Source organism: Humulus lupulus, chromosome 5, assembly GCF_963169125.1.
Source record: "Humulus lupulus chromosome 5, drHumLupu1.1, whole genome shotgun sequence".
Classification (NCBI taxonomy): domain Eukaryota; kingdom Viridiplantae; phylum Streptophyta; class Magnoliopsida; order Rosales; family Cannabaceae; genus Humulus; species Humulus lupulus.
This window is the reverse complement of record NC_084797.1, coordinates 37,749,268-37,760,589: the sequence shown is the minus strand read 5'-3', so window position 1 is coordinate 37,760,589 and position 11,322 is coordinate 37,749,268. Positions and strand designations below refer to the sequence as shown.

The 11,322-nt window shown below is 32.9% G+C and overlaps 2 protein-coding genes across 2 annotated transcripts; both read left to right on the top strand.

Annotated features, from left to right (window-relative positions):
- The first annotated feature begins 3,448 nt into the window (after window positions 1-3,448).
- On the top strand, window positions 3,449-7,578 carry LOC133779050 (uncharacterized). The gene is made up of 8 exons (XM_062219053.1): window positions 3,449-3,480; window positions 3,575-4,509; window positions 4,617-5,125; window positions 5,222-5,850; window positions 5,931-6,215; window positions 6,295-6,400; window positions 6,491-6,927; window positions 7,245-7,578. Exons 1-8 carry the CDS (start codon window positions 3,449-3,451, stop codon window positions 7,576-7,578), a joined length of 3,267 nt encoding a protein of 1,088 aa, XP_062075037.1.
- A 2,542-nt stretch (window positions 7,579-10,120) lies between these two features.
- LOC133779049 (uncharacterized) lies at window positions 10,121-11,001 on the top strand. The gene is made up of 5 exons (XM_062219052.1): window positions 10,121-10,233; window positions 10,314-10,415; window positions 10,502-10,768; window positions 10,851-10,898; window positions 10,996-11,001. Exons 1-5 carry the CDS (start codon window positions 10,168-10,170, stop codon window positions 10,999-11,001), a joined length of 489 nt encoding a protein of 162 aa, XP_062075036.1. The 5' UTR covers window positions 10,121-10,167.
- The last annotated feature ends 321 nt before the right edge of the window (window positions 11,002-11,322 follow it).

The following is an 11,322-nucleotide window of genomic DNA, read 5'->3' as shown; positions in this document are numbered from 1 at the left end:
ATTCACAATTACTAGAAGAGCCACACCCTTATACCTCATCAAAATCCTGGAAACTTCTATATATTTTCAACAACCCCACTATCTTAATTACATATATGTCTAGATCTCCAATCCACCTAAAATTTAAAAAGTAAAAATTCACCTATTTTCTACGTCAGAGTATGAGTTTACATACAAATAAGTAAATCATCCTGTCAGAATTTCGAAATCAAGTCCAGATTTTAGACCCAATAAAATAAATTCTGAACCAAAATTCTCTCGGGTATGATTTGGTGAGACAGACCATGGGGAATGGGGAGCCAGATCTATATAAATTTTATTAACTACCCAATTAAGTCAATTGTAGAATACAAACCAAAAATCAGCAAAATCTAATAGATACGAATAAAAACAGTTACGAAATATTGCATCCTCTTCACACTCACTGCTATCTGACTTGTTCCTGAAAAACTCTCTAGTGATTGCTCAGTGTTCCCTCTTCCCATCATAAACCCAAAACCAACTCTCTGCAAACCTCGCTCCGCAATCTGCAAAAGGGCAACTCTCTTCTGCTCGCTATTCACCTTCAACCTCTTCTCCACAGCTTCCTTCTCCAACAAGGCTGCTCTCAGCAAATTGTTGGTATCTCTATTCTCCTCTGTCAAACTCACCACACTATTCACCAACTCCCTCTTCTCCTTCTTCCTCAATTCTTTGTACTCATTCACCTTCTCTTCAGCCTCAGAAGCAAGTCTTGTAACTACCAATAGCTCTTCAGTCAATTCCAATTCCAAACGCATTGAATCACTCTTTTCTATGCCTTTAATGAACTTGACATCATCATCATCATCAGTTTTTTCTACAGCCACATTTTTTATGATCCTTTCCAAGCCCAAGCATCTTTTGAGTTGGCTTTGCTCAAAAAAAGAAGAAAAATTGGCCTCTTTTACTTGTCGATCTTCAACCCAAATACAGTGCTTGCTCTTCATACTCTTTTTTTTTCCCCTGAATTCTCAGGAAAAAAGGAAAGGAAAAACAGAAAGGAAAGAAAGAAAGAAAACTTCACCCCCTAAATTCTCTTCATTGGTTCTCCGCATTTCATCTCTATCAGGTATCTAATGTTACTCTTTAATTTCCATATCTATGTTTTGATTAATCTAATTTATGTATATCAACATTTGGGTTTTCAAGAAATTTTAATAATGTACTGAGCTGAGATTCTCGTAGGTGAAAAGAAATTAAGTCAATTTTTGGTGGAGTTGGTTTCTTAGAGGTTTCTCTCGTGATGAAATGATGGGATTATTTATTTGTTCTCAATTATTTTTTATCAAATAGACAATTTCTGGGCTGTTGAAAAATATTTTACTTGTTTTTTGTTCTTTTGATTTTGATTTATACATTTATAAGCCAATACTTTGTATGTAAACTAACTAAAACAATATTGGCATATTATCTACTTTCTTATATGAGTTTGCTCTATTTTTGTCATATACTCTATGATGAGTTCTATTTAATATCCAAATATAAAGGTAAAGTGAGCTATTTCATTCTACTTGGAGTGAATTATATGGTACTAATTAAAGAAAACAAATCAAAACTATGATTGGATTCAGAAAACTTAAAGTTGTACTTCCATCTTAAAGTTATCTACCAACTTTGATACAAGAACACTTGATGGGCACTAAATTGTTTCTCTCTCTCTTTACTGTTTTCTGGCTGGAATTGAATTCTGGGTTGATTGGTCTGGATTTTATTGCTGTTTTTTTCTCTGAATTACTGGGTTAGCAATTGTTTGAAGCAGGAAGATTTTATCAGTTTTGCCTAATGATAAAAGCAGTTTATATGAGTTCTGTTTCAATCATTTCAGGACCACAAGAGTACAATAAAAGCAATTTACACGGGTTCTGAATTTCTGGAGAGTGTTTTTGCTGGTGTTGAAGTTGGTATAGTGTTTCTGTACTTGGCGTTTTTTGTTCATACTAGTTCGTAACTGTCCTTTATGCCTTAACAAGCTTAAATGATCATTTATTCTGCTGGACTAATCCTGAATATTGATGCACAGGCTCGATGCTTATTTGTTTCGTCGATTTCAGTTATTCAGGATTCACTCCACGAACATAAACAACGGGTGGACTTGCCAAAAAGTAAGTGTTATGTTTATGGATAGTTTCCCTTGATATCAATGTACAAAATGTGTCTGTGCATGCATGTTTTCATGTCACTCAAACTACATCAACATCAAGAACAAGAATATTCACAAGCTCATTCCCTCCCTCCCAATACTATTACAATTTTTTTTGGTCACTGTTGTATATGCAAAAACAATCAATAGAATATTCTTTAGATATTTTAATTAATTTCTTATTTTTGTAGAGAAAGAAAGAAAGATAAAACTTGTTCTAATTGTAGCTTAAATGTTAAGATATTAATGTTTATGCATTTTTGTTGAGTGTTCTACAATTCTAACATCTACTAGTCTTCCTAAAAAAAATAGTTGTTGGGTTTATTATATCTGTGTATTTATATGTATTGAAAGAATGTTAGCTACTTGTTGTCTTTGGTTAATTTGTGTTGAATTTCATTTTCTTATCTATAGTATTTACAAGTTATATTAAATATAAGAAAGTGAAACTAATTTTCATTTCCATTAAAGATATTTGGTTTCGTTTGTCTATTAATTGTTTTAATGTTTGCACAATAACTCTCTCCTTTGCTCATTATTGTATTCTCTCAAACTTGTTCCTCATATTTTTTTTAATCCTATTGAAACATATTGTGCATTGTTGCAGGTACTTTTCCTTCGGATAAAGAGAGAAGACATTTCTACCTTAGGTTAAAGAGAGAGAGAGAAGACATTTCTGTAGAGCATCAGGTTTAATCCTTAATGGGCTTATATGCTTATAGAGATTGAATGATCTTATTTGTTTGTTATTCTGTTTAAATCAAACTTGAACTAAATTTATTGTTTGTATTGGTATTATCTCTTGTTCTAAATGTTATACTCATGATCAAATAACAAAGTCAGTAGTTAAAAAGAAACTATTTCTCAAAACTAGAACAACATATTCAATGGCACATTTAAATAAATGTGTAGAGTGTAGAATGTAATGTTAGTAAAAACAGAAGTGAACCAAAATGAATATAGCTCAGAAAACTAAATAGAGAAGAAGAAAAGAAATAATGAAACCAACACAAGAATTATATTGGTTGAAGAACAAAGATCACTGTGATCTTTGTCTCTACTCCAGTTTCGAACTTGATCTCATATTCTTTATTGAACAATTGATAAAGTATGAATCCTCTAAGGCAAAGTATCTTTGCCTATATATGTCACACTCCTCACATATAAATAAATTTATAAACAACTAGATATCTTTGTCCTTTTTTCTCTTGATCTGATTTTTTTTTTTTGATTATGAAGAAGACTAGGACTTATATAGCTAGCTTAGATAGCAGCTAAGTGAAGAAAATGTTGAACAAAAATTGGGTGAAACTAAACAGGTATTATTTCAAAAATAACTTTAAATTTCAAGTAATATTGAAGGCCTAAGAAAATATATTAAGGTTAATCTCTTTTTTTTTTTAAAATATGTAGAGCTACAAAAGAGTACACGGATGCGGCATGGAACCTTGTGAAAATGGTAGAAAGAAATTATGGTTTTCCAAATAAAATTATATGTCCTTGTAAGAAGTGTCGAAACTTAAATCATCATTGTGTTGATGATGTTTTTGAGCACTTAGTTATAACCGGAATGGATCCAACTTATCGTATTTGGGTTCACCATGGAGAGCAACCCATTGATACTCAAGTTGACGAAGTTTCGAATGATATGGATGCATTTGATTTATACACGACTGCTGCCATGGATGATGTGGACAATAATATAGGTTGTGGAGGTGGTGAAGATGATGAATTTGTTAACGAAGATCTTCAAAAGAAGTTGGAGGATGCGGAAACTCCTTTATATGAAGGGTGTGAGAAATACACAAAACTTTCATCAATTGTAGGTTTATATAGGTTGAAGAATCTGAATGGTTGGACAGACAAAAGTTTTACTAGACTATTAGAACTCCTTTGTGATATGTTTCCCAAAAACAATGTACTTCCTGATTCCATGTACTCAGTTAGGAAATTTTTGAGAAATTTCGATTTGAAATATGAAAAGATTGATGCTTGTATTAATGATTGTTGCTTATTTAGAAAGGAGAAGGCTAAAATGGATGTTTGTCCAAAGTGTAGTGTTTCTAGATGGAAAGTTGATAAACACACAAAGAATGTTAAAGTTGGTGAGGCTGCCAAAGTTTTGAGGTATTTTCCGATAATACCCCGAGTGAAAAGATTGTTTAGATCAAAAGAAATGGCTGAAAACTTAAGGTGGCATTTCACTCATAAAAGTATTGATGGGAAGATGCGACATCCAGTGGATACACCTGCTTGGGATTCCATTAATGAAAGATGGCCAGAGTTTAATCTTGAACCACGCAACCTTAGGCTCGGACTAGCTGCTGATGGAATTAACCCCTATAAAAGTCTAAGCTCCATTTATAGTTGTTGGCCAGTGATGCTTGTTATCTATAATTTACCACCTTGGTTGTGCATGAGGGACGAAAATACATTTTGTCATTATTGATTCCAGGTCGTAAACAACCTGGAAATGATATTGATATTTATTTGGAGCCTCTTATTGAAGACTTAAACAAATTGTGGAATAATGGAGTGCATACTTATGATGCATTCGACAAAAGCTTCTTCAATTTGAAGGCAATGTTGTTGTGGACAATAAACGATTTTCCTGCATATGGAAATCTTGCTGGGTGTACAACCAAAGGCAAGACAGCTTGCCCGATTTGTGGTAATGATACATGTGCAACTAGGCTGAAACATAGTAAAAAAATTTCATACCAAAATACTAGGAGATTTCTCCCGTTTGATCATCCATATCGGTCTAAGAAAGCATGGTTCAATGGAGCTACAGAAGAAAGAGGCCCCCCTAAAGTTTTGAGTGGTAGTGAAATTGTTGAAGAACTAAATCAAATTACCAACGATATTGGAAAAAATATGAATCCCAAAAAAAGGAGTCGGGATAATAAGGTGGAAGGAATGTGGAAGAAGAAATCTATATTTTTCAATCTACCATATTGGGAGGTTAGTTTAATATATTTTGAAGTTATTTAAAATTGAAAGTTTAAGCTTATAAAATGTAACTTCAATTTGTTGATGATGTGTCTTTAATCTTTGTAGGTTTTGTTAGTTCGTCATAATTTGGATGTTATGCATATAGAAAAAAATGTGTGTGATAGTATTATTAGCACATTGTTGGGCTTGAATGGAAAATCCAAAGATCATCTTAATGCTCGATTGGATTTAAAGGATTTGGGTATCAAGAAGGCCTTGCATCCGGTGGAGAAAGATGGGATTATACGACTTCCAGCAACATCTTACACACTTTCTAGATCAGAGAAGACAATGTTTTGCCAAAGGTTATTTGATTTAAAGTTACCTGATGGTTATAGCTCAAACATTAGTAACTGTGTAGTAGTTGAGGAACGTAAGTTGATGGGGCTTAAGTCTCATGATTTCCATGTCTTAATGCAACAATTGCTGGTAGTGGCCATTCGAGGATTGATGGAGGATGGTCCAAGAGAGGCAATTATAAGACTTAGCAAATTTTTTAATGGATTATGCCAACATGTGGTTGACGTAAAAGAAATCATAGAATTGGAAGCAGAAGTAGTTGAAACAATTTGTATGTTTGAAAGATATTTTCCTCCTTCATTCTTCGATTCTATGGTACATTTAGTTGTTCACCTTGGACGAGAAGTGTTATTATGTGGTCCTGTTCAATTTCGATGGATGTATCACTTTGAAAGGTAAATATTTTTAGTAACCTTTCAATAGTATAACATGAATTTCCCTTAACTAATGAGGAAGGTTCCTTCTTTATTTGTAGATATATGAAGTTACTTAAAGGGTATGTGATGCAACCTACACATCCCGAAGCATCTATTGCTGAACGTTACCTTGCTGATGAGTCAATGCGCTTTTGTGCATCATTTTTGAAACAATCTAATGACGAAGGTTCCTTCATTGGACGTAACGAATATAATGATAGTGATGTGATACTTGAAGGTCGTCCACTTCATCGTGGTGTAACTGTTACACTAAATGATAAGGATCTAGCTAGTGCACATCGCTATGTATTATTCAATTTAGCTGTCACAGAGCAATATTTAGAGTGAGTGGATAAACTTATTATCTTCTAATTTCACTGTCGCTTAATTATTGATGGTGATTAATTTTTTTTAAAAATATAGGATGCATCTACAAGAACTAAAAAAGAATAACAATACTTTAAGAACCAATCACACTCTACTTTGGAAACAACATACTGAGCTTTTTCCCTTGTGGTTAGAAGAAAAGGTATGGGCCAATAATTTTTAACATAGCATCAAATTTGTATTAATCTGAAATTACGATTAAATTATGTGATAAAAATGTTTCCTTCTGTAGTTTTCTACTGCAGAATTTGATGCTATGTTATCAAGATTAGCACATGGTCCTCGTAAAGCAGTCATATCCTATAAGGGATATGTTATTAATGGGCAGCGATTTCATACTAAGGATGCAGAGAGAACGACACAAAATAGTGGTGTTTATATGGAAGCAACAACAATGTGTAGATCTAGTGCTAAAGATGATGCACAATTGGCTGATGTTGTAGGATATTATGGGTTAATTAATCAGATTATACTCTTGGACTATTACAGTTTTCATATCCCTTTATTTAGGTGCAATTGGGCACATGTTGGCAAGGGTGTAAAGAAGGTTGATTGGTATACTCTTGTAAATCTACACCAAGGACAAAAAGAGTTTATTAGAGAACCATTCATACTTGCTTCACAAGCTAAACAGATATTTTACGCAAGGGAGAATGAAAATTCAAATTGGTATATTGTGTTAAAGGCTCCACCAAGAGGACACTACGAATCAGAAATATATGATGACCAACATGATGAGAATTCGATTGCTCAAAGTTAAAAAGTACAACATTTTCTTATTAATCATAAAATGTTTAGTCATTACTTTTTTATGATTTTTTATTATTATTGTACTTATTAAGTTTCTTGAACTGCTTTAAAAATTGTTTCCTTAACTTGAGCATTGTGATTGTCATATTTAAAATACATGTTTTTGTATGATGCAAATTTAGTGCATATTTCAAATTACTTTTAACTAAATCTCTTAATCTCTTAATCTTATACAGGTACAATATGGAGACTAGAAAAAAGAAGCAGGATGGAAGTGTAGTCAATGAAAAGGATGGAGGTTTAGTCAATGAAAAGGAGGTTGGATCACCTTCAACTCAAGTTCACTTGCAACCTGGTGCTTTGAAAGCAATTGTGGCAGAAAAGAGGAGGCAATTAGCAGCTAAGTTTGGAAAGTTGGCAGAGAAGAAGAAATCGAAGCTTCGTTTTGCATCCTCTACTAAAGTTGTAATGGATTCACCACCTGCATCTAAAAGATCTTATGAAGCAGCGTTTGGTATAAATCCAACAAATGAGGATGACAACGAAGATGAAAACATGTCCCCAGAATGAGCAACTGCGTTAGGTAGAACCCAAGCAACATCTCCACTCCACAACCTGAACAAAACAAGAAGATCTCTGCGCCATTTTGTTGACAATGATTTTGAAGATGATTTTAACACTCCACAAAAGAATTCAGAAACTATGATGAACGAGTCACCCAAGTCTAGGTTGATTAGGCCATCAACCAAAGGTTCTCCTGCTGCTAATACAAGGTCCTCCCATCGCCAATCTATTGCTCATGAAGAAGATGTGCCTCTCAATAATAATCAGGAAGAATTTCTAGTTAACTCTACAGAGCATGTCACTCAAAACAAAAGAAAAAGAGGCCCAACAAAGCTGAAAGGTATTGCTCTCCAACCTGATGGTCGTATTACTGTAAGGTTTAATGCAAGAGGACAAGCTGTAGGGGAAGGCTCGGTTAGTCTTTCATCATTCATAGGTCCTCTTGTAAGGGAACTTGTACCATACACAATAGCTGATTGGCGAAAGGTTCCAAAATCAATGAAAGATATTTTGTGGTCAACAATCCAGGTTCTAAACTTATATTTATTCATGTGTTAAAAGGTAAAATTTTTAGGTGAATACTCATAAATTAATATTTAATGTGAATGCAGACAAGGTATAAGGTGGACAAAGATTGGGAACGAGACTGGTGTATGAAAGTAATGGGAGACCTGTGGAGATCTTCCAAGTCCAGGCTAGTTACTAAGCTGAACGAGCTACCAAATGAACAAGAACGACTAAAATTAAAGCCTGATAATATCAAATCAGAAACTGAATGGAGAGAATTTGTGCGTGAAAAAACCAGTAAACAATTTCAGGTAACCAAAATTTCAATATATGTATTATATAGATTCTGCTTATTACAAATAAATTGGGTACCATACTTATTTCAGTTTGGTTTATTATCAGGAGAAAGATTGAGAAAAAAAAAACACTCATTGCTTACTTAGCTGTTACATCTCTGATATTGATGAATTATAGTTTTAATGCTTTTGGTATCTATAATCATGGTGTTCACTATAAACAGTAGCAGGTTTAATTTTCATTAAAGTTGTATTTAGCAAAAGAAGTTCATTATTCTTTTGCACTTGCTGCTAAGGTTGTTTATAGTACACATTAAGTTATGCTTTCCCTTGTATTTAAAACTTGAACTGAATATATATATTCTATTTAATATATATAGAAAATTTTGAGTGCATAAATAGAATAAACAATAAGAAGACATGTCTGGCAGTTAGAAATTGACTTACCACTGTTGGTCTTTTTTTTTTTTTTATGCTACTCCACTCCATCTTATTGTATATAAGTCACAGGGATGTTGGATTGGGATTACTTCTTAAATTCCTTGAGAGATTCGATCCATTTACATCTTCTCTTACAGAATCACTCATTTCATACATTTAAACTTAATTTAACAAAAACAGAAAAAGATATATCATATGAGGCCTGTTAACAGTTTCATTTAACATATAAATCAATTTGGTAATGCAATACAATCAATCAGTAAAAATAATCATATTCAGGAACTTAATTGTTATATTTTATAATTTAGGAACTAATTTACTAAATCAAATAGTTTAAGAGGCTGTTATGCTAATTTTTTTATTTTTGAACTTGTTAGGAATGAATTTGATGTAAAAGTATAACAGACAAAATAATAAAAAAGAGCAAGTCAACCAAGGGTGTAGTTTCTTTTGTCATGGCTTAGTTGATGATCCAGATAAGGGTTCTTTTTTTTAGGCTTTGACAGAGAAAACAAAACCCAGTTCAATATCTGGTTAGGTGAAAATGTTTATCAAGAGATTGGATAAGTAAGATATTTTTTTCTTGGTGTTATGGAGTATATAATATTCTTATTCTAGAACAATGCATTATGCTATATCAGTCAATTAAAACTATTTCAGGTCTGATCAAATTAAGGCAGTAGAAATCCTTAGTAGTTTCTGCATAATCTTAGCAACATTAGATTGTCTTGGCTTGATATGCACATATGAAAGTTAAACTCTATTGGCCTCAAGAGCTGCATTGAGACTACAATTATGGTTAGTTTTTAGAATATCTTTATGCTCTAAATTTGAACTCTTGCAACCACAAACAAATTTCAGATTCCAAATTTACAATTGGCTTAATTGTATTCAAATTATGTGAGCAGTTGCTGCCCTGTTTTCATGAAACTTTTGTACTTTAAATGATTTATTTTTTTCCAATTCTCTTCTTGAAAATGTGTTTCTAAATTTATTTGACAAAGCTATTCAAGAGACACTATTATCACCATTCACAGTCCACCAACCATCCCATCCCTGTTCAGGAGGAGTTGTACTGTGTTTACTATTTCATTGCTAGAATACTGGTTCTGTATGTTTCTTTTGCTGCTGGAGTGTTTACTGTTGGAGTGTTTATTACATACTCTTTTCTTTGCTGCCATAGTTACTGTTTTATTGTTGAAAAACTATTATGTGTACTGTGTTTACTGTTTTATTGCTAGAATACTGGTTTAGTTTTTTTGTTTTACTGCTAGAGTGTTTGGTATTCTGTATGTTCAATCGCTGGTTCATTTCTTATTTATTTTAGGCGATTAGCAATAAGTTTAAAGAGATGAGGAAGAAACAACTCCCACATACATGCAGCAGGAGAGGATATGCTCGAACAATGGATGACATGGTAAAAATTTAATAAATATTTTTGGTAGCTAAACATAAGAAAATATATGTTCTCTTTCTGAAAAATGTACTTGGATACAGAGTAGGGAAAGCTCAAAACCTGTAACAAGAGTTCAAGCTTTCTTAAAGACACACACAAAGAAGAATGGTGAACCTGTGAATGCACAAGCTGCTGAAGTTATTGTAAGTAATTTACCCTTTGTTTGTAGAAACATATGTATTTGTATGCACATAGACTTATTTAACAGTCAACTTGAAATGATTTATAGGAGAAGCTACAAGTTCTTGCAAATGAAAAACCAGATTCATGCACAACACAGAATACTGTACAAGATGCTCTCACTATCATATTTGGTCCTGACAAGAATGGTAGATCATTAGCTAATGGGAGGGGAGTAACTAATACAAAGTTAGCTATTCTAAGAGCAAGAGATGACCATATTTCACAATTGGAATCAAGTCAATCTGAGATGAAGAATAAAATGTCTGAGATGATGAATCTTATTAATACTATTGCAAAAAGTGTAAACATTCAGGTAAATTAAATTAATTGACTTCTGTTTATTTTACTCTATTCATTGAAAATTATAAATGACTAAATTATTCTCAAACTTGTAGGGGTTTACTCAACCAAGTGAAGCGGAGTCACACATGCCTTCTCCTATGGTAACTACAATTTTAATTACTACTTATCATTTCACTTTTAATTTTTTAAGTATCAATATTATCTATAAATAAATATATGTTTTATCATGTAACAGAGTGTTAATAATCTGAAGTTCACTCCTGAAAACAATGCTTGCAATTTACTTGATTGGAATGGAAGTGGAGAAATTGTTGCAGAAGGTCGATGGTCTTCTAGTGATCCTTTATGTGAGGTGCATCATCTTCGTCTTGGGCCTAATGCAATGAGAGTTTGGGTTGATGTTGCTAAGAAACCTACTGCATATTTATGGAGACCAACATCACATATGAGTACAATTGAAGAAGCGGTTGGTTGCACTGTTGCTTGGCCTTCTAATAAAGTTACAATGAGGTAAAATTTCATGCAACTTAAAAATGATTTATAAATAGTACAACAAATCAGCTG

What these genes read in the sequence shown, in the direction of transcription:
- LOC133779050 (XM_062219053.1), top strand. Translation starts at nt 3,449, where the DNA reads ATGTTGAACAAAAATTGGGTGAAACTAAACAG. An exon ending in TGGATGTATCACTTTGAAAG is followed by an intron (nt 5,851 to 5,930) that starts GTAAATATTTTT and finishes CTTTATTTGTAG; the next exon opens with ATATATGAAGTTACTTAAAG. An exon ending in GTCACAGAGCAATATTTAGA is followed by an intron (nt 6,216 to 6,294) that starts GTGAGTGGATAA and finishes TTAAAAATATAG; the next exon opens with GATGCATCTACAAGAACTAA.
- LOC133779049 (XM_062219052.1), top strand. Translation starts at nt 10,168, where the DNA reads ATGAGGAAGAAACAACTCCCACATACATGCAGCAGGAGAGGATATGCT. An exon ending in CACAAGCTGCTGAAGTTATT is followed by an intron (nt 10,416 to 10,501) that starts GTAAGTAATTTA and finishes AATGATTTATAG; the next exon opens with GAGAAGCTACAAGTTCTTGC. An exon ending in CAAAAAGTGTAAACATTCAG is followed by an intron (nt 10,769 to 10,850) that starts GTAAATTAAATT and finishes TCAAACTTGTAG; the next exon opens with GGGTTTACTCAACCAAGTGA.